Source organism: Myotis daubentonii, chromosome 5, assembly GCF_963259705.1.
Source record: "Myotis daubentonii chromosome 5, mMyoDau2.1, whole genome shotgun sequence".
NCBI lineage: Eukaryota > Metazoa > Chordata > Mammalia > Chiroptera > Vespertilionidae > Myotis > Myotis daubentonii.
Window position 1 is genome coordinate 45,257,953 of NC_081844.1, and position 22,189 is coordinate 45,280,141.

The following is a 22,189-nucleotide window of genomic DNA, read 5'->3' on the forward strand; positions in this document are numbered from 1 at the left end:
TAGTGTTTACCTTTCTCTTGGGTAAATCCCTAGGAATGGAATAGCTAAGTGATATGATAGGATATGTTTATTATTTTAAGAAACCACCAAACTGTTTTCCAAAGTGATTGTATTTTTTTGCAGTCCCTCCAGCAGTGTCTGAGAATTTCAGTTTTTCCACATCATCACTAACTCTTGGCATTGTCAAACTTTTAAATGTTAGGTATTCTAGTGGATTTTTGCCTCATGACTAGTAATATTGAATATCTAAAGAGTTATTGGCTATTCACATATCTTCTTTAGTAAAGTATCTGTTCAGATCTTTTTCCCATTTTTTAAAAATGTATCTTTAGTGTTGAAAGTATTACAGATGTCCCCTTCCCCCCCCCCATTGACTCTCTCCACCCCACTCCTGCCCCTCCCCTCCCCACTATTGTCCATGTCCATGGATTATGCATATATGCATACAAGTTCTTTGGTTAATCTCTTCCTATCCCCTCTCCCCTCTTCCCTCTGAGATTCCTCAGTCATGATCTCACTTACTTGTGGAATCTAATGAACAAATAAACTGAAGAACAAAATAGATCCAGAGACATGGAAGCATGGAACAGACTGAGGAATCTTTTGCTCAGCTTTTAATTAATTGCTTGTCTTCTTATTTAGCTGCAAAACTTTTTATAATCTGGATTTAATTATTTTGTTGGTACATGTGTGGCAAATGTTTTCTCCTACTGTGTGATTTGTCTCTTTGTTTACTCAATGGTATCTTTTGAAAAGTTTTCAAAACTCAAAGTTTTATAATTTTAAGTTCTGCATTTAGGTCTGTGATCCATTTGGAATTAATTTTTGTGTATGATCTGAAATATGGATCAAAGTTCATTTTTTACCCATATGGATACTCAAGTTTTTCAATATTATTTAATGAAAAAGGTTTCTCTTCCCATTGAATTGCCTTGATACTTTTGTTGAATAATTGAATAAACAATTGTGGACCTGTTTTTGGACTCTTAATATATATATATTGATTTCAGAGAGGAAGAGAGAGAGAGAGAGAGAGCAAAATGTCAATGATGAGAGAGAATCATTGATTGGCTGCCTCCTGCATGCCCCACACTGGGGACCAAGCCCACAACCCAGGCATGTGCCCCAACTGAGAATTGAACAGTGACCTCCTGGTTCACAGGTCAACATGTTTTCGGACTTTTTGTTCCATTGATCTCTGTTACTCATTTCAAACCAATACCAAACTTTTTGATTACTGTAACTCTATAATAAGTTTTAAATCAGGTGTGTGTTTTTTCAGTGTTTTCTTCCTTAGTATTGGTTTAGCTAGTCTATGGTTTTCATTAAATCTTAAAAAGCTGAATACTAAATAGTAAAATTCGAAGAAGCTGGCTGAGATTTTTGACTGGGATTGCATTGAATGTTCAGATCATTTAGGGAAATTTGATACCTTAACAATATTGAGGCTGGTGTATCTCTCTATTTGGCTTTTTAAAAATTATTTTACCAATGTTTATAATTTGGTAGTCTTGCAAGTCTTTAGTTAGATTTATTTCTAATTATTTTATATTTGTTGACATTATTATAAAAGGATTTTTAAAAATATAATTTCTCAATTGTTAACTATCAGTACAGAAATTACAGTGGACTTTTAAAAAATTAGCTTTATATCCTGCAACCTTGCTAAAATTACTTCTTAGTTCTAGTTGTTATTTTGTAGATTCTCTTGGAAAGTTTCACATAAATAATTACATATACATAAAATGGCAGTTATACTTATCTCTTTCTAATCTTATTGCCTTCCCACCACCACCCCCCATGTCTACAGCCAAACTTATCCCTAGGTCCCAGGGCAGAGGGCTCAGGGCCCCTGAGCTGCGGCGCTTGCTGGGGCAGCCATCTATTGCCTTTTTCTTCTTATTTCAATGACTAGCAGCTAACTTTAGTACGATGTTGATTAGATGTGAGAGGAGGAATCCTTGCCTTGTGTTCCTCATCATAGTCAGAAAGTGTTCAGTCTTTCACTTTAAAGTATGACTTTAGCCCAGCTGATGTGCTCAGTGGTTGAGTATTTACCCATGAATCCCAGTTAGGGCACATGCCCGGGTTTTGTCTCCATCCCCAGTGTGGGACGTGCTGGTGGTAGCCAATCAATGATTCTCTCTCATCATTGATGTTTCTTTCTCTCTCTGAAATCAATAAAAACATATTAAAAAATAAAGTATGACTTTAACTGTAGTTTCTCAATATGTGTGCTCATATAGATTTTTTTTTTTTACCAGTATAGCTATGATCATACAGTTTATCAAGCTAGTTCTCATTAGGGTTAGAGTGGGAGTCTCTTATGATTTTATACAACCTAATCAGAAGTGGAAGTCTCTGTCTTTCACTTTTTTTGAGCTAATTTTGCAAACTGTGTAGTAAGTATTCTTATTTAGAAAAAGCTACCAATAAACATACGTACATCAAAAGATTTCTAATCCAAAAAATCTTTCTTTCAAACTTGCTATTCCTCTTAATGTAATTTGCCTTAAAGTAATCTTCACTCATTTACACTATATTTCCTCGATAATTTCTTACATTCTTCTTCTTTTACTCTATTATTAGTGAAATTTGTCTCATAAAAATCATATATTTATCATCTAAAAGTCAAATGATATTTTTTCGGTCTTCTTGCTATAGACTAAATTGTGCCTCACCTCCATTTCATAGGTTGAATTCCTAATCCCCATTGTGATGGTATTTAGAGGCAGGGTCTTTGGGAGATAATTAGGTTTAGATGAGGTCATTAGCGGGACCTTCATGATGGGATTAGTGCCCTTATTAGAAGATATACCAGAGAGCTTGCCTCTTTCTCTCCCTGGCCATGTGAGGATACAGCAAGGAGGTGGCCATCTGCACATCAGAAAGAGAGACCTCATAGACCTCACCAGAACTGGACCATGCTGGACCCTGATCTTAGACTTCCAGCCTCCAGAACTATGGGAAAATGAATGTCTGCTGTTAAAGTCACCCAGTCTCTGGCATTTTGTTATGGCAGCCTAAGCTGACTAATACACCCATTACCCTCTTCAGACTCTCAACATACACTACTTTTTGAACGTGTTCTCTTCTGTTTACATTCTCATCATATTTATCTGATAGCTGCTTCTCCATGTTAGTCATAACATCTTCCTCCAGTTCTTAAATATGAATTTTTCCCAGAGTACTAAATTTGGCCATCTTCTCTCTCTACAGGTAGCCCCTTGACATTGAACAGATTGAAATAAACTGAAATAAACTCCAGACTTTAATGGATTCCTCTATGTGGAGGACCACAAATTCATATCATTAATCTGTTAAACACTCCTTAATTAAAGACTCCAATTTTCAAATGCATCGCTACCTAGGTGCCCCACTAACAGTTCAAGATCCTTGTATATAAAACAAAATTCCACATTCCTTCTCTCAAGCCTACGTCTGTTGCCTCTTTCTGTTAAAGGCACCATTATCCTTCTAGACAAACCTCAGAGTCATCTTGTTCCTCAGATCTAGTCTGTTGCCACATGATGACAACGTTAATTTTATAGTATCTCCAGCACCCATCCTTTCCTGCCCCTCGCCGCCACTTCCTTCATTCCTTGAATTCACTTACACCATTCTTTCTCTATGGCATGCCCTTTTGCTAATATTTTTATGCCCAAGCTGTAGACATTTTAAAAAATAAGTTCAAATTCCATACATTACAAGGAAGTTTCCCTGATCAGCCTTTTGCTGCCCCAGCCTAAAAAATGATATTTATTATAAACATCATTAATTCTCTGTCTCTACCTGATCTCCACTTTTTATTATAGCCATTTAAGAATATATGTATACCTAATATAAATATATACATACTAGACTTTGAAGAAAATAGAAAGGAATATCTTCATTGTCTTCAGAAGCTCAGCAAATATTGATTGAGTTATAAATGAATTTATTAATGACTCATTATAATTTTTTTCAGAAAGCAAAGACATTCTATGGGTTCCAAAGTAGCCTCATTTTACTTGTATTGTATAGGTGTGGGTTTTTTTTTTTTTTGCCTGTGTTTTGTCCTATGTATATTAGTAGCCTAATAGTATATTTTATTGATATTACTTAATATGTATTAAATGTCCAGTAATACTGTGCTCAGTGCGTCTGATAGAGAAAAGAACTATAGGAAGAATGTGTGGTTTTCCATTTAAGCTAATTTCACAGTGAAGTGGAAAAGGAGGATCATGCATAACATGAGCATTTTTGGTGTCTTTGGCAGATGTGAGTGAGCTTCATAAATTCCTATGTACTAGGTGGAGTGACATTTCTCCCTTCCAGAAAAGTTAATAAATAAATAATAAAATAGTAAAATAACTGGTAAAAATCATACAAATAGATAAATAGCTAATAAAATAATAAAATGAAAAGGGTAATATATAGGAAAACTTTTGAAACATTTTTCTTTTCAAGTTTTATTTCAATTACATATATGTATTTGTGTCTGCACATAAGTAGACACAAGGGGGATGGAGGGGAAAAATTGAATAAATTTGATAACAAAGAGTAAGCCGCCTATACCTTTTCCATGTTTATACCAGATGTCTTCAAGCCAGTAGTTCTTTCTTTCACTTTCAGCATAAAATAACTTACTGGAAGTCCAAAGTTGGATAAATTGTCCATCTGTATTGACTAGTTAGATTAAGGCTGAAAACATGCCTAATTTTCAATTAAGTAGTGAAGACAGAAGAATAAGTTTCTTTAGAAAATATGTTTAGAAAATTGGAAAAGGACTAAAGATAGCTTCTTGAGAACATACCAAAAGTGATGAGAAAACCATGATAAAGAGCCTGGGGAAATATTTAAAAATTGTAAGTAGCCAAATAACTTTATAGTGTGCATTGATATTCGTGTGAAATGTAGATGAACCATAACCCTTTAGTGGGACTAAGATGAATGATTTATGATAACTCTCAAGCGATTAAGTGTGGAACTTGAATTAAAAGTACTGTTAATTTTTTCTCAAAGCTGTAGCTGTAATTGTTGGGGATCCACAAAAGGAGGAGGGCTTCTCTGTATTTCAGTTGAGGGGGTGATCAGACTTCACTGAGGTGAACTCTGATCTCCTGGTGAAACCTGCACGAATCTTTTCTGACCTCTATACCTCACGAGCTTTGGGATGTGGGCCAAGTCACTAAAATCTGGGCTTCTGTCATCTGCAAGTGGAAACTATTGCAATACATAATCTTATATAACTTCTAGTTCTAAACTTCTAATCTTGAAATGCCTGTGTTATTATGTAGACTTTTGTGTAAGAGATACAGAAATGAATAAGAAAATTGGTTGGGGTTTACTGTGAACAGGAATATTTCTTTTCACTTTCTCTGTTTTCAAACAATTAGAGAGGCGAGAGGCATTAATACAATACGGTTGTGGTTTGGGGTTTAATGGGAAAGACCTCAGCACAGCATGAACTTTGTGAGTATCCAAATATATACGCGCAAAGCACAGGTTCTGAAGCCAAAATTCATTTCTGATAATGATTTCTTCTAATTATTATGAAAAAATCCAGATCTACTCTATTTCCTAGAACGAGAGAGGCTCAAAGTAATATTTTGCAAAAGGGAGTCTCTTTAGAATTCACCGGGACCCTGAAAGGGTCTCTCACGCCAACCATTCCAGAATATCATGGCTTCATTCCCTCAGTTGACATGCCCAACGGTCTGACCTTCCATTTTCTTCTGTCTTCTAGTTTAGCAGAGGAACTTAATCTTTATATTCCCAGGTTGTACTTATTCATAGAGGAATTTAAGTAACAAACACTATGGTGTATTAAAGACCACCCCAGAGCATGCGCTCTGTAATCAGATAGGCCCAGATTTGTTTCCTGTTTCAGATTCTTCTAGTATAAAAGGATGTTAAAACCCTGGCCAGTGTGGCTCAGTTGGTTGAGCGTTGTCCAGTGTACTGAAAGGTTGCTGGTTTGATTCCCGGTCAGGAAACATGCCCAAGTTGTGGGTTTGGTCCCTGCCTCTCACATCGATCTTTCTCTCTTTCTCTCTCCCTATCCTTTCCTCTCTCTCTCTCTCTCTCCAAACTCAATAAACAATGTTTTTTAAAAAATCTTAAAACACACACACACACACACACACACACACACCCTTCTTTCCCCATAGGATTGTTGAGAAGATTAAATGACATGTGTATGTTCTTCGTAGCCCTTAGAACGGAGGTCAGCAAGCTGATTCTATAAAGGACAAGAGAGTAAATATTTAGGCTTTGCTGGCCATGTGGTCCCTGTCACAATTATTCATCTCTGCTGTTGTACTTCCACAGCAGCAGCCATAGGCCATTCATAAAGAAAGGAGCTTGAGAAGGTAAAACTCCTGTTTTTCCTTTACTATGAGTACTTAACTCTGACACCAAATGTGTGTGTGTGTTTTCCTCACCAAGGAATTTCCAACACCAGCCGCATGTCCTCCAACTTAATTCCGCTCTGACACTATAACCTGGAGGTAGCATCAGTTCCCACCGATGAAGGACTCCATCCCACCAGAGTGCTCCCCCTTCATCTGACAATCACAGGTCTGGGCATCTGGTCCTTTTAAGCAGCAAGCTATACGTTGAAGGTTCCCAGGACCTTCTCTTTGGGTCTCATAATAGGATGGCTCACAGAATTCAGAAAAACAGTTTACTTATTAGATTACCAGTTCATTATAAAAGGATACAACCAGGGAACAGCCAGATGGAAAAGATGCATAAAACAAAGTATGGAGAAAAGAACTCAGAACATTCATGTCCTCTCTGGACACACTACCCTCCTGGCACCTCTATGTGTTCAACCTCCAGCCCCTTTCTCCTCCCCAGAGATCTGGGTGAGATGGAAAGTTCCAACCCTCTCATCACCTGGATGGTTCCCTTGGCAACCAGGCCCCATCCTGAAGGTATCCAGGAGCCCCGTGCCTCCCATTATCTCATTAGCATACAGAAAGACACCTTTCACTTTGGAGATTTCAGGGGTTTTTAGGAGCTGTGTGGTAGGAAACAAGGAAAGAGGGCATGTTCCAATGAAACTTTAGTTATGGAAATTTGAATCTCATCTAGTATTCATGTATCCTGAAATATTCTTTTTTTGATTTTTTTTTTTCATGTATGGGGCGTAATGTTACAGGAAGGCCATCGTACCCTGCCACCTGTAAAGAGTAAGCCCAAGTTGCTTTTGGATGTGTTATACACAGAGGAGCCACTCTTTCTTCTTTTGATTTTTATTCAACCATTTCATTATGGAAAGGCCATTCTTAGCTCAAGGGATGGACAAAAACAGCAGCAGGTTGGATTTTGCCCACAAGCCATTGCTTTCAAGCTCTGCTTTCAAGGGTCCGGAGTGTCTGGTGTTCTCAGTGGTGGTTTAGCCTTGTCTGACCCTCCGAGCCCTGGCCCAGTGCGGGCATCTCCTCCACAGCCTGAGCCTCCCCTGACACATTTGTTCCTCTTCTCCTTGCTTTTCTCTCTGTTGGTTGCTGTGTGGCCATGCCTACACTTCTTGATTAGTTTGTTCTTGATTAGGTTGGGTAAGGTTCTATCTCCTGCATTACAGAAATACACAGTATTTATCTGAGAATAGATCGAAACAAAATGGCTTATTTATAGGGTAAAAAGGAATTCTATTTCTCCCTTAACTCTTTTCATACTATCAATATAGCTCTCCCTTTACTTTGATGGGGAAAATAAGACTTTTTTTGGGGGGGGGGCGGCTAGCAATCTGAATCTATGCCAGTAGCTTAATGTACATTCTTGTTAGCCTATAGGTCCCTGCCCTTTCCTTAATTATCTGGTCCTGCAAGACCTGTTTACCTAAGTACTTCCATTTTACAGAGGCCATGAACCATGAACAATACACAACCCCCAGAGAGGGTTATTAGCACTGGCACCAGGCCAGGCCTTTAGGTGTGGGCTCACGGCCCCCATCCCAACACACGGGGCTTTTTACAAAGCCCGAGAAAGGTCTGGAAGTCCCATCCATATTTGGGGGATAAAGAAACCAAAAGGGTATAAAGGGATAGCCTCCTCCATATTGGTTTGCTCCGGATTTGGAGAGAAACAGTCTCCCGAGTCATTGTACTAGTACATGCGAAACATCTGAAAATAAATGGGTTTTTCCTGTGTCTCCAAGTACTCCTGTGCATTTTTCGGTCACCTGGTAAATTCTGTAACAACTTCTTCTGTAATAATTATATTTTCAGTAAATATAGTTTTAAATGACTAAGTCTCTGGAAGGAACTATTACAGCACTATACCTACGATGAGAATTATCAAAGTAGCTGCAGGAAATAGTTTTATAGAGCTCAGGAACAAAATATTGAAACATTTATCTGATTTCCTCATGACCTTTCATAAGTGGTAATGCTATTTAATTTGAAGAGATGCCAACTACATATATTCAAATTTTAGTGAGTATGACACTCAAGCTTTAAAAACATAGATATTTAGGATTTATAGTCTAAAAGGTTTTGCTCTTGCTCTTTATAACTAAAGTTATAAAACATTCTGTAAACATTTTGAAATAAAAATTGAAAATCAAAAAATGCTAATTCTTAGAGGTAAGATCTCCCTGCTATAGAGTATACTAAACTTTGCTGTTACCACAAAGATCTCACAGAAATCGCCCCTAAGTCCAATGAAAAAGATTGTGGATCACATCCACCTTATTTTAAATGGAGAATTAATACAGTTTATTACACATAATTTGTGTCCCATACTGTAGCTTTAGGGAGGAGGTTGCCATCAGGGTAGGGGGTATTCCTGCTGTGTTGGGTCCCTGGAGGTGAGACTGCCATCACTTTTAGAGTTAACATCTTTGTTTTAGGAGGGTTACCAGTAGCCTTACAAAATTTAGGATAAACACCCTTCACTCTTCTTGAAGATAGATGGAAGTGCCTTATACTTGCATGCGTATGCAGTCCTTGGGAAGGTGAATGCTCTATTCTGTAATGTAAATCGGAGCCTGCTTTCTCTTGTCTGAGCTTTTTAAGAGAAGAAACTGCTTTCCAAAAGGCTATTTTATCAGGAGAGTTGGAACAGGCCAACTCCTACAAGGTATTTTGTAATCCTGAAAACCCCCAATCGGATCATAGTCATGATTTAATAACCAAAGCCATGGGAAATACATTACAGACTATTTTGATTGTTTTGCACGCCCTGAGAGCCTTCCTTTGGCTGTAGCATTGAGAAATAAAGTCAGAAGAATGTATCCTCCCTTTTCTTCAGCTAGCCAGGTCTAGTCAGTAGCCAAGTCTTGTAGAGTCCCTCCCTGAAATACTTCTGGAATTGATCTACTTTTTTCATTCTCAGGGTCACTCCTAGTCCAACCCAGATCAGCACCTATCCAACTCTGGCCCATTTCTCAGTCTGTATCCCAAATAAAGTTTTAAAAATCCAGTCTAACCTATTCACTTTCTTACTTCTTAATCATTTCGTTAATTGCTCTTAGAATAGAGTTTTACTTTGTCTAACATGGTTTACAGAGCCCCCCAAATCCTGACCTCTGCCTGTCTTCTCTCACCACCACCACCTTGTTCTCCCTGACCCCGTGCTTTAGCCAGGCTGGAATTATTTCAGTTCCTAGAACATGACTCGGGCTGTTTTGGCCTCCAAGCCTGCTGTTTTCTCTGCAACTCTCGTTACCTGGCTCAGAGTCACAGTTCAGCTCAGAGTTCTCTTTCTTTCTCCTGGGCCTGGGTTTGGAGCCTTGATTTGCACTTGTAGAGCGCTTATGTGCCTGCCTTTTTCATAGCACTTGTCACACCTTGGGACTGATGTGTCTGAAATAGTTTCCCTGCTGCACTGGACACTCCATGAGGGCAGGTGATATGCTTTACTCATTGCTCTGTCCCTGCATCTAACAGTGGTTCTCAACCTTCTGGCCCTTTAAATGCAGTTCCTCATGTTGTGACCCAACCATAAAATTATTTTCGTTGCTACTTTGTAACTGTAATGTTGATACTATTATGAATCATAATGTAAATATCTGATATGCAGGATGGTCTTAGGCGACCCATGTGAAAGGTTCATTCGACCGCCAAAGGGGTGGCGACCCACAGGTTGAGAACCGCTGAAGAAGAATGCCTGACATATAGTAGCCACCCATAAATATTTGTTGAATAGAATGAAAAGTGAACGAACGAAGTAGGAGGCAATCCAGTGTATCAAAGACTCTATGGGAGTGGAGATTATGAAAAGGAAGATGCAAATGGCATGAAGAATTCAACTATTAAGAGCTCAGAGATCCTTGAGGTTTAACTTTCAGCAGCTTATTGTTGAATTCGGTAACATAGTGGACACAAAAGCCAGAGAGTTGGAGACTTAGGAATAAATGTTATTTAAGGAAGTGAACACAGCACGTAACAGAAGTGTGACTATAAGGGGAGCCAAGATAATGGTAACACCAGGAAGAAGTGATGGCCTAAAGGAGTCTGTCATTTGCTTGTCTTTTTTCTTAACTTAGTACTGGAAAGACTTGGGCATTCTCACCAGTTTATCTACTGCTTTGTCTTGCTTTCCTTATATATCACAGGGGAAAGTTCTATAAATATTTCCTACTGCAAAGTGAAATGAAACACATTTTAAAAGCCTGATTTATTTAATATTCTTTCAATTTTGGAAGAATTAAAATTTTTTAGATTTTCTGTCTGCCTGAAAAGTAAGCTCTGTTCTTGACATCTGTTTATGAACATGGTTGCTATAGTTTGTACTGGAGTATGCGAACTTTATCCTTACTAAGGCCGTTTGTTTTAGTTTTCAGTTCCTTTCAGCTACTCTTAAAAATCTGGACTTTGGAATTTCATCTTAAAACACTTATATCTCTCTTTTTTTAATTGATTTTAGAGAGAGAAAGAAAGGAAGAGAGTGAGAAAAAGATTGATTTGTTGTTACATTTACTTATGCATTAATTGGTTGATTCTTGTATGTGCCCTGTCCACTAACCAACTTAACTACCCAGCCAGGGCCTCTTACTAGTATATATCTTTAACCACAGATTTTTGCATGACTAGGTGCTAGTTCTGACATTGATCATTGGATATATGGAGATTTAATTCTTAGGTTACACACACACACACACACACACACACACACACACACACACCATTTCTAATTTAAGATCTGCTCTTATAGAAAAGGCTTTGTGTATCAGAGAGTACCTGTGGGGTGTTTTCTTCGAGTCATTTTACTTGTAGGAAAAAAAAATATTTTTGTGCTTAATTTGCTCTGAGAGTTGAAATGATGAACAGCCCCCTTACCTGAACATGAAGGCATCTTGATTATTAATATGAGGCCAAGAGCTGGACCATTATTCTCACCACAGTAGTTAATCACTTACTAGTAAGAAGGAGAGAGCATTCGGTATATTTGGAGGCTGTTTAATCATCAACTTTGGGAATGGCAAATATTTCTCTGAATTTCTGACAACATACAGGGCCACTGTTTGCCAAGTCTTTGCGACCAAATTTATTACTATAATTAATGTGTTTTCTCCTTAACAGGTTGTTCTCATTTTTATCATAAGCTATGTGTTAAGTTGCAAGTGACCACGTCATTTGTGAAGTTACCACTAGTGTTACATGTAAAAAACATCACTGGTTGGGTTGAGAAACCTGTTCTGTCTTCCTGGCAGGCAAACATAAGACAAACACAGGTTTCCAAGGTATCAGCACTGCGTGCATCTGTTTCATAGTGTAATTTCATCAGTTGAACAGATGAAGAATGCTAATTAGTTTGTTTAGACATTTGTGATTTAATGAGACTAAACACTTAACTGCTCTTGAAGTAGGTACAACTTGTTTCCTGTTGCTGTTTTTAGTTTAATTAAAAACAGTGTTAGGCACAGTTTTCTGGAAGTTATAGAACTGTGTAATAGGGGAGAATCTCAAGGAAGGGTGGGTAGTCAGTTTTATCCTGCCACGGGGAGACTGCATAGGAAGATGAGAATTATAATATTGAGTTTTAGGGCAAGAGTTGAAATCCATTGTTAACGAGAAGAGTAAGCTGATGAAAAACTTTATCATAAATGACATTATAGCAAACTCCTAAATCCAGTATTTAAGTTCTAATGTGCCCCAGAATAACTTATTTTAGGAAGTAGTTCTATACCTTCATTACATTTGACCTATAATCAGAATTCTATTTTTTATCATTTTTGCTTTTATTTGAATACCCTCAAAAAATTCTGATTCTTCCTCTAACATTTTCTTCTTGTAATTGTTGTAGTTACATCAAAATATAACTGAAATCATGGCATTCAGTTACTATAGCTCTTGTTCCTGAAAACTAATACAAAATAATGGTGTTATGCTTATTATAAATCAATAATTATTTAATACCATCTACTATAATCTCTTTTATTACTTTCACGTTGGGCAGAACTGGATCTGCAGAGGCTGTTATATTTTGGGAGATGAGGAAGTAACTTGTCCTATAGTCAAAATTATATTTGGATTAAAATGCTTCAGTTAACTTGCTCAGCTTTTCACAACCAGGGGTCAGAAAACTACAGTCTGTGTAGCAAATCTACAGCCTGTTTTTGCAAATAAAGTTTTATTGAAGGACATCAATACTGATTCCTTTTTTATAGCAGCTATGGCCTTCATACAAAAATGACAGAACTGGGTCAGTGATAGAGACCTACTTTCTGGCCCTTTACAGAAAGGCCTGCTGACCACAGATCTAAACCCTACATGAGATCAGGAATTGGTAAATAGTAGTAGAGTTATGCTGATATACATTAGCCTGAGAAACAAATATTTGTGGAACTGAGTCTTCCAATGAATGCAGTTGAGAGCTTTAAGTTTTTAGGTCTTTCAAAATCCAAGTAACCATTGCACCTACGGCCAAATTGCCTTTGAGACACTCAGTAGCCTGCTGAGATAGCTCCTATTCTATTCTGGCAGAATATGTTTTCTGCTCCTGAATATATAGGGTCTTCCTTGTACCTTCTTAAAGATTCATAAATTACATGTGAACACAGATTTGGGGTATGACTGTAAATAAAAGAGAATACTGGCAGCTTCTTCTGGCCTGTCAGCATCCATCATCTTCACCTACTCAATATCCATGCGACCCCAAAGGTTGTCAGATGGTAATTTAGGTTTCCTATTTGTTTCAGTTCAGAAAAAGAATTGTCCATTGCTCTAAACTTATTAGATAACTTACCTGTGACAAATTAAAAGCTATTGCTTATGCATATTAAGAATATATTAAGAGCATTTAGTTGCATAGGAAATAAAAGAACTGAGCTTTAGTTCTAAAGACGGAAGTATAAGGCTCTATCCTGGATAATTCAAATACCACCAGCCAATGAACAGAAGAATTATGTTCTTGTTGGCTCTTTAATATAAACTTCTAAGCCACCTTTAAGATAAACTAATCCTAGTTTCTAAATTAAGCCTTATTATTTAGAAACCAGTATCATTTGTGCTTGAGTTAGTAGAAAATGCATTGGCTCTGGAGTGAGATGGACTTACCTTTGAAGTTGAGCTCCATCACTTTCTAGCATTTCAAACTAAAGTAAATGACCTAAACTTTCAAGCATCTGGCTCGTTGGGAATAAGAATGTTTGTGCCATATGGTTGCTATGAGGATCAAACGACTCCCGTGAGACTTAAATGTAAGTACAGAGTTCCCAGGCATATAGAAGGGGGTGAATAAACGTAGGTTCTTTTCCACTCTTTTTTGTGTGTTTTTTATTTTCCAAGAATGATGAACCCAGTTAATCAAGATCATTAGAATTGTTGATAAGCTGAACTTATAACCAGACAGTGTTTCAGTTCTGAAAACATATATTCAATGTTTTAGATCTGAAAAAAATGTACTTAGGCCTCAAGTATATATATTTGGGCATGTTTGGGAGACATTAGTTATGCTATTCTGATTTATCAGAAGTGATAGCATAGTGAGAATGTAGTAGTATGAGCACTAATAAAACTACATTTAGATTTGGCTTCTGTCTTAAAACCATATTGTTCCACCAATGCAGAATCAAACTAGCCCAAAAGGTTACAAAAATGGACACCAATAGTTTGTGTTAATGAGGACATTTTGGAGAAAATTATGTTCCATTTGAAAATATTAAAATATTAAAAGCAAGTATTTTACTAGTATACCAAAATGCACATATATTATAGATCTTTACCAAATGTTCCATCCATTTTATAATTGACATTCCCACCAGATTTTTTTTTTACTTGAAAAATGCAATATGACTATGTGGTCTTTGCTTGTTCACACCTGTCTTTTTCTGTTTTCGTAAGTGCACTAAGTCACTCGCTCTCTGTTCTGACTTTCTACTGCCCGTAGACACTCCCATCACCAGTATCCTTGATCTGATCGTGGCTTCCATTAGTCAGTCCCACATCAGAGGAGCAGTTCACCAGGACGAGATCCACAGCAGGCTGAGGCCACTGACACCATGTTCTGTACGAAGCTGAAGGATCTCAAGATCACAGGGGAGTGTCCTTTCTCCTTACTGGCACCAGGGCAGGCTCCGAAAGAGCCAGCAGAGGAGGTGGCGGGAAACGCAGAGAGCTGCCCAGCCACCCTGCCCATCTGTCAGGACGCCCCTGAGAAGAATGCACAAGGAAGTCTCCCTCAAAGAAAGACCAGTCGGAGCCGCGTCTACCTTCACACTTTGGCAGAGAGCATTTGCAAGCTGATTTTCCCCGAGGTGAGTGCTTGCCCTGTTCAGGATGTTACTGATATTTTGAAAATTGTAAAATAATGGTTTTCTAAGGAAAATGTAAACACTTGCTTTCTCACTCTCAAGTCTCTGATAGATGTTTCCTGGAAACACAGAAAAGCATTCCTTTAAAGCAATCATCGTCTTAAATTGTGTTTCTCTTAAAATGTTTAACATATTGAATTGTTTTCAAAAGGATCCTGACTCTTACAAGCTGTTGAGCAACTGCTTAGCCCCTTAGCATCAGCTTTCTTATCTGTAAAATGGAAACAATAACGGTCTCTCTGTTTGAGAGTTTTAATGAACATGAAGTGAAGTGATCCATACCTCTTCCCATACCATAAATGACCAGTAGTTGTCAACTATTATTTTAACATCAAATTCCTTGAAGAATAACTTCTTTTCTGCCATGTTTTCTTCTTCTAAATCCAAAGAGTAAGATATATCCCCTGATAATTTGTTGAAGTGGGGAAATCTCCCTTTTCCTGCTGTGTCTGAGTCTGAAATCTCTGCTCAGGCCAGGCTTGACCTGGTCCTTTGTGTCAGAGTTGTTAGTTCAGACACGTCTTGAGATAGCTCTGCGAGATGCATAGCCTAATATCATTTTGAGATATGGAGCATCTTCTGTTAATCTACCTGTGACAGAACACTGGGAATAGAGCATATACCTCATTAGGTAAAATATTTTAAGAATAGAAGAGGCATGTAGAGAGCTCCTCTCCCCCTGCAGGGCTAATGAGAACAGCTGAAAGTCTCCAAGATATCTTCTTCCCTCCATCTGTGTTCAGTTTTATAGACACTCACATAACCTATGAGATCGGAATTAGACTCCTGCTATCATAATCCACTGGTAATTTTTAATTGACTCAACACCAAAGCATTGAAGAACCACATCCCTATGGACTAGGGGAGCTAAGTAACGTGACCAAAGTCACACAGCTTTTGAAGACTAGAGCAATTTCTGCTGTCAAACAATATGGGCTCCAGTGAGTGAGAAAGAAGATACTTGAATTAAAGCTTGAATTAGAATTAGCTGAAAGTTGAAGGGACTAATTTTGAATATAGTATCATCACAAAAATACTTTGGTTAATCGCCTTTGAAATAGAAATATTTAATTATTCTTATCCTACTCTAGTCACTAGACAGCCAGTTATGGCTGGGATGAGGGACGTAGCCCTTGTCAGGGAGTTGGTTGGTTGGCATCCCAGTCTGGGGAGTGGTTGGTAGTCTCGTTTCCAAGGACAGAGTGAGGTGCCCAGAGGGGAACAGATGGGAATAATGGGAATGATGGGGAAGCCGGAGAGCCTCCATGCTTCTCCTGAGTCTTGTCATTGCCATGTTGGCTTCATTATTTTGTCTGATAGATTTTGAATTCCTAAAGTAGAAGTCACCCACATGCTAAAACATTCCAAATATCAATATAAATGATATTTTACTGTATTGTCTTTGTTTGGAATAATCTCTGTTGTTTGTGAGCTCATAGAAGTATTTATTTAAGATTTGACAATACTGCTAGGTAGTAGATGGAAAGGCAAGATTATAAGAATTCTAAGCGGCAGAAGAGGTACAGTAGGTATTATTCACTAGAACGCCTCTCTGACAACTGAGGTCATTTGCCTTATAACAATAAATGGTCTAATGTTGGATACATTTGGACTGAATAATACTAATCTAGATTATTCCATCAACTGCCCAAACATCTGCATGTCTTTAATTAAATAGCATTTTCAAAATTTTTAAAGTAGACATTAAATTCTTTTATTGTTTGGATAACAATTCTATCGGTTATCCAAAGGAAGACACTCAAAATACCATTGGACAGAGTATAGTTCTCATTTTAGATAATCAGACTTTACTCTCCAATTTGTTTTTATGGCTGGAGCAAGTATTAAAATCCATGAACCTTCCAGCCTTTCTTTCATCCTGAGGCAGACATATCCTCCCTCTCTTTATCGGACCAGTCAGAGAAGCTGTTCTACATTCTACATTTAAATTTTCTTTTATTTCCTTTTGGCACTTGCATTTTTTCCTAATAAATTTCAAATCTTTCCGAAGCTCTATAATGAAAGTCCCTTTCATGATTTATTTTATTAAAACAGAAGCTTGGGTCTATTTTGCTGAACTCCACTGCCTCCCTTAACCAGTGGAAACTCTAAGTGAGATATAAATAGTGCTTAAGGAGAAAGGAATTTCCCAACTTGGAATAGAGCCAGAAAATTCTTCACTTTCCTCTCGTTAAACTACAGAAAGAACCAGCGGTTATGTATACCCATGTAGATACATATGATTTTTACATGCTCTGCAAAAAAAAATTTGGCAGCTCTGTTTACCTATGCTCTCCTTCCCCTTGTTAACCAGAGACAACAATCTGTTAAGAAAGATTGAGAGTCAAGTATTTAAAACGTATGGAGGCTTATCTGGAATATCTTGAAGTATAGGAAAATTCACGAAATCAATAAAAGAGAGTGAAATTACATGTGTTTGGCGAAGATAATTAGTTCAAAGAAAGGAAATCGGTGCAAATTAGGGGAAATCCAAGATTTGTTTCAAATCAGTGATCAACTGATCTTGGCAACAGATTGGATAAAAGAAAGGGAGAGACAGATAAGGCCAGTTTTCTAGACCTGAGGGTGTAAATGATACACGAAACATAAATATGCCTGTGGAGTTAAGGGCAGGGAGTCACTGGCATGGCTGGGTGTGGAATTGGTGACAGGAACACGGGTTGGCTTGGCTTGAGCCACACAGACATTGACGTATTGGTAGCACATCCAAAGGGGTTTCCTGACCCAAAGGGAGTGATGCCCAGAATTCCTTCATGGAAGACCTGACTTTGCCAAACTGGAGTCTTCTATTTGTATTCTCACTCACCTTGACCTTGGTCCGTGGCTGTCAGGAAGACCACCCGCCACTGGTAGAGCCTGAGGCCCACAAACCCACATCCAAACTCAAATTAGTCTGAGCTCATGGTTCCTTCCCAAGTTTGAAAAACCCATGGAAAACCAGTCCCACTTTCCAAAGTGTAAATTCATGACACTTATCATTACAGGGATAACATAGCCACTTCTTCGCAAGAAACTTTCAGGGAGAAGGATTAAAATGTGTTGTCGAGTCAATTATTTAAGGGAATGTTCACAACTTTTCTTTTCGATTTTCAGTTTGAGCGGCTGAACTTTGCACTTCAGCGGACACTGGCAAAACATAAAATCAAAGAAAGCAGGTAAATTGAGCTGTTTTATTTGTGTGAACTTATTACCATCTCTGAGGCCACTATTAATAGCCAACACTTGCTGAAAGTATCCACATGTTTTGAATCACTATGCTATGCCAAAAACTGGACTGTTTTAGCTGCTACTAATCCGAAAATAAGTGCATTTTCGCATGTTATGCATCACTAAGCTCCAAGTTTATGTAAAATGTTTAGGATTTTCTAGGGGTTGAGGAAAAGGCAGAACTGAGTTTCCAAGCTGGGTTTTTCAGAGCCCATGATTTCAACGTTGTTGCCATGTACTGCTGCTTTGAACAAGCTCCCATAGGCCTCTTCTCTCATACTAATGGTGATTTCTAAAATACTTAACAGGTCAGGCATGGATGCCAGACCTTCAGTGCACAGTCCTTAGCTGATGAATACTGCTAAAAGGTTGAAGCAGGGTTCCTGTGCCCCCTCTGTCCCTACTTCTCCTTCCCCCCAAATTAGACTTTAGGTGCTGCATCAGGAGGAAATGAAATGGAAGAAGGATGGGGGGTGGGGAATTCGGGGGCCTTGGGACAGTAGCTATTAATCCTTAGGGAAATTTTCAGTATTTTTTTATAACCGGTATGGTTATTCTGGTGTGCACTGGCTAAATATCAGTTCTGTTTATACTTTATTTCTTGTACTGTGTCTGTGCAATTTTATTTAAGCTAGCTTTCTGTAGAGGCTTAATCTATAATAAGCTAGCTTTCTGTAGAGGCTTAATCTATAATAAGCTAGCTTTCTGTAGAGGCTTAATAGATAAGGTGATTTAAAAAAATAATCTGATTTATATAGTTTATTTTTCAACTATATCTTGGCGCAGTCACTGCTGGTGGATAATTTGACTTGGCCTTGTTTTCGATTCCCTGAAATGCCAAGGATTATTCAATCTGCCAATGATAGAATAAATACTTGAGTTCAAATTTGCAGAGTTGAACATTGACGTTCTGCAAACCAATACCATTGTCAGAGATATTTTATAAATTCATTCATCTCCCTGCTACTCATGAGTGAATAATCTGTTCTGTGGATTATCTGCGCTTAATTTTCCTTGCTGACGAACTGGTCCCAGACTGCAGGCAGCAGGCTGCCAAGAGGAGTCCCAGACGGGTCCAGAGAAGAGAGAGTGAACCCCTGTGTCTGACAGAAGCTTTGTTTACAGGAGTGATATGCAAAGTATTCCAGAGCCCCCGACCTTGATTCTCAGTCAGGCTGATAAGATAGCCACAAGTCATCCTAGCTGTGCTACTGTGTCTGTCTGCCTACGTCCTTGGCAGCCAGTTCACACAAAATTTATTCTCAGTGCTTTGTGTTCTGAATGTTCCTAAGTTAGAGGCAGACATTCCTTCAGGATGTGTTCCCAGCAGCGCATCTCTTTTAAAGATCTCAAAACTAAAAATAAATACATAAATAAATAAAAATAAATATTTTATTTGCAAGCCTTGAAACATCTTTAACCACTTGCCTGACTTTTTATAGAGCAGATCATACTTTTAAATTGTCCTCGTGGTAATTATTCAGTTGTTGAAATAAGATGAGCCCCCCCCTTTTTTAAATAAAAGTGCCTGTTGATATGCCAAATGCCTTCTCTCTGCTTTGCCTTTTAAAATTGTTGCATATGCTCTTCGTGTCTGGGTCTCCCACCGGCACCACCATCTTTTTGGCAAGGCAGCTGCTGTTTCTGCTGCTCTCATTTTGCCAACTGCTGAACACACCTGGCTCCCTTTTGCAGACCGCTTCTTCTCCTATGTGTCTTGAAAAGCAAAACACCAATATATTAAATAATAAACTGTCCCTCAATGGAGTACTGGAGCTCCCTACACACCACCATCTATTTTTTAAGTAAATGAGTTTTAGTAGAACCATTCTGATAGCTCCCTGGGGTGGTTGCACATAGAGCTTTTCTTTTGTTAATTTCTCTAGGATCTGTTGCTCACATTATCATATGTATGAACTCTTGGCTGGTGTGTGTGTGTGTGTGTGTGTGTGTGTGTGTGTGTGTGTGTGTGTGTGTAGCACACATTCAAGCTTCTACCTCCTTTTTGAAGATAAAGAGAGGGGGCTTATTTTGAATTGCACTATCTGCTGTTTGGACTCACTTTGCTCATATCTCATATCATGGGTGCTGGGAATTGGTAGCATTATAGTTCTCTGAGCAGATTTGCTCTCATTCTCTAGAAAAAAAAAAGAAGTTGCTTAAATGACAAAAAAGGAGCCAATTAAAGGCTGATTAATACAAAACAATATATATCAAGGGGTTTGATGATAAAAGACTAGACTTTGGGTGGTGAGCACACAATAGAGTATACAGATCTTGTATTATAAAGGAGTACTATATATCAAAGTGTTTGGGGGTCTCTAAAGTCAAACTAGATAATGCCAGTTAGTGTTCTTCAACCTGTTAAAAGAAGAAAATATTTCCACCTAGTATTTTAAATAATTATAAGCAATATACCTTTATCTGACAAATAGTGGACTGAACAATTTTCCTTCTTGAAAATATTCCCTTTTGAAACTTCTTTACATGTGTCATGTTCTTTGAAATCTATTCAAAAATTTTAGATTCATGCCTGTTTGTAAACTTGGCTTGTCTAATGGCATACTGAACCACAATCAGAACTTGGGTGCCTTTAAATATACTTCGGTAGTTTGGCAAATTTGCTCATGATCAGTCATCACTATCAGAAGTCATCAACAAAAAAATTAGGCAGACATGAATCAGCAAGTTGTCCAGTTGAAATCAAAATGTGTGTGCTATTATCAACTTCTATGCTACTGAAACCAGTGCAGTAATTGAATAAAGAATAGATTAGTTACTCATTTTTATACAAGATCAAGGATAACACTTAATGTAAAGATGTCTGAGAGTTAAATATACAGGCTTTACTGTATGTTTATAAAGTAAATGTACAGAATCTACTGTATATTCACTTTAGAAAAATATTGTGATCCTTAAAAATGAAATCCATCAGTATGTAGGTTTTTCTTCTTGTGGGTCATTTCATATTCCTGGTTCCCTGCCAGTGTAGGCCTCTATAGTATTAGCTTAAGTGAAGTTCAGTTAAAAGGCAAGTGCTTCATAAAAAATTATGAAGTACTCCGTATCCAGACATATTTGGGGGTTTTCAACATTGCTTTGGGTTGTACATGTAACTGCTCCTTTTCTGTAAACTTGATAGTCAAGACTTGCCTCTCCAGAAAAAGTTACTGAAATTATTTGTCATGATTTCTGTCTGTTATTATCTGAACTTTTGAACATTCACATGTCAGTTTATAATTTAAGATATTAAAATATTTTCAGAAAATCTGTGGAAAGAGAAGACTTTGAAAAAATAATTGCAGACGAAGCGCTTGCAGCAGGTAATAGAATTGTTTCATGTTAATTGTCTAGTATATGTAATTAGGAATTAATTATGTTCATAGAACTAATGTTTTATCTGTAAACTAATGTTTTCTATTAGTAAAAAGATATTTGCCTGTAGAACTAACATTTTCTTTTAAAATATTTATTTTTATTAGCTGGTGAATTCCAGTGTGAATTGTTCAATCTATGTATTGTATTAACATAAAGAATAACTCTTTGTCATACTATATATTTTTGTTTGGCCTTAAACATTTCCTCTTCTTTTATTTAAATTATATTTATTATTGAAAGTATTGTATATATACCCTTTTTTTCTCCCCCATTGACCCCCTCCACCTCCAACCTCCCCACCCTCACACCCCCAGGACTCATTTCCTCTTTGTACAATGTTCATTTGCTGAGAACTAGATAAGGCTGTATGGGAAGCTGACTCATATACAAGTATATGCTTTGGTCTTAAAGTTAACTACGTGTTCCTTATTTATGCATAAAAAATCCTACTCCACAAATAAAACAAAGAATTTTAAAAAGGTTCGAAACAATCATGGGGAAAGGTGTTAACAGTGTAGTCATATTAATAATTAGTTTAGAAAAAGAAGTAGCTGAGTAACTTTGTCCTACTACCCTTTTCAAAGTTTGAGTGCATGGACCAACAAGTTAAATTTTTCTGAACATACAAGATATTAAGATTTTAATAATAAAGATGGTGGTGGTGGTGATTATGGCTGACTTATTGTAGTGAACCCTTCTTAGAAGCCAGGGACTATTCTAAACGCCATCCCCACACATCATGACTGTGGCATAAAGAGGGCACCATTGCTCTTCCTGAGTTACAGGTGGGACGGAACGTGGTACACAGTTGAAAGAATAAAGGAAGTTCTGGAA

The 22,189-nt window shown here is 37.7% G+C and overlaps 1 protein-coding gene and 1 pseudogene across 3 annotated transcripts in view; one reads left to right on the top strand and one right to left on the bottom strand.

Annotated features, from left to right (window-relative positions):
* The window catches only part of GUCY1A1 (guanylate cyclase 1 soluble subunit alpha 1), a 49,853-nt gene that overhangs the window by 10,826 nt on the left and 16,838 nt on the right, over positions 1-22,189 (top strand). For all 3 annotated transcript variants that reach the window (XM_059697696.1, XM_059697694.1, XM_059697695.1), the window contains exons 2-4: positions 14,326-14,692; positions 17,864-17,925; positions 21,242-21,300. In XM_059697696.1, coding sequence (XP_059553679.1) covers positions 14,438-14,692; positions 17,864-17,925; positions 21,242-21,300 — 376 coding nt within the window. In that variant the 5' untranslated portion in view covers positions 14,326-14,437. The remainder of the gene's footprint in view (positions 1-14,325; positions 14,693-17,863; positions 17,926-21,241; positions 21,301-22,189) is intronic.
* Positions 1,799-1,917, bottom strand: LOC132236309 (small nucleolar RNA SNORA5; annotated as a pseudogene).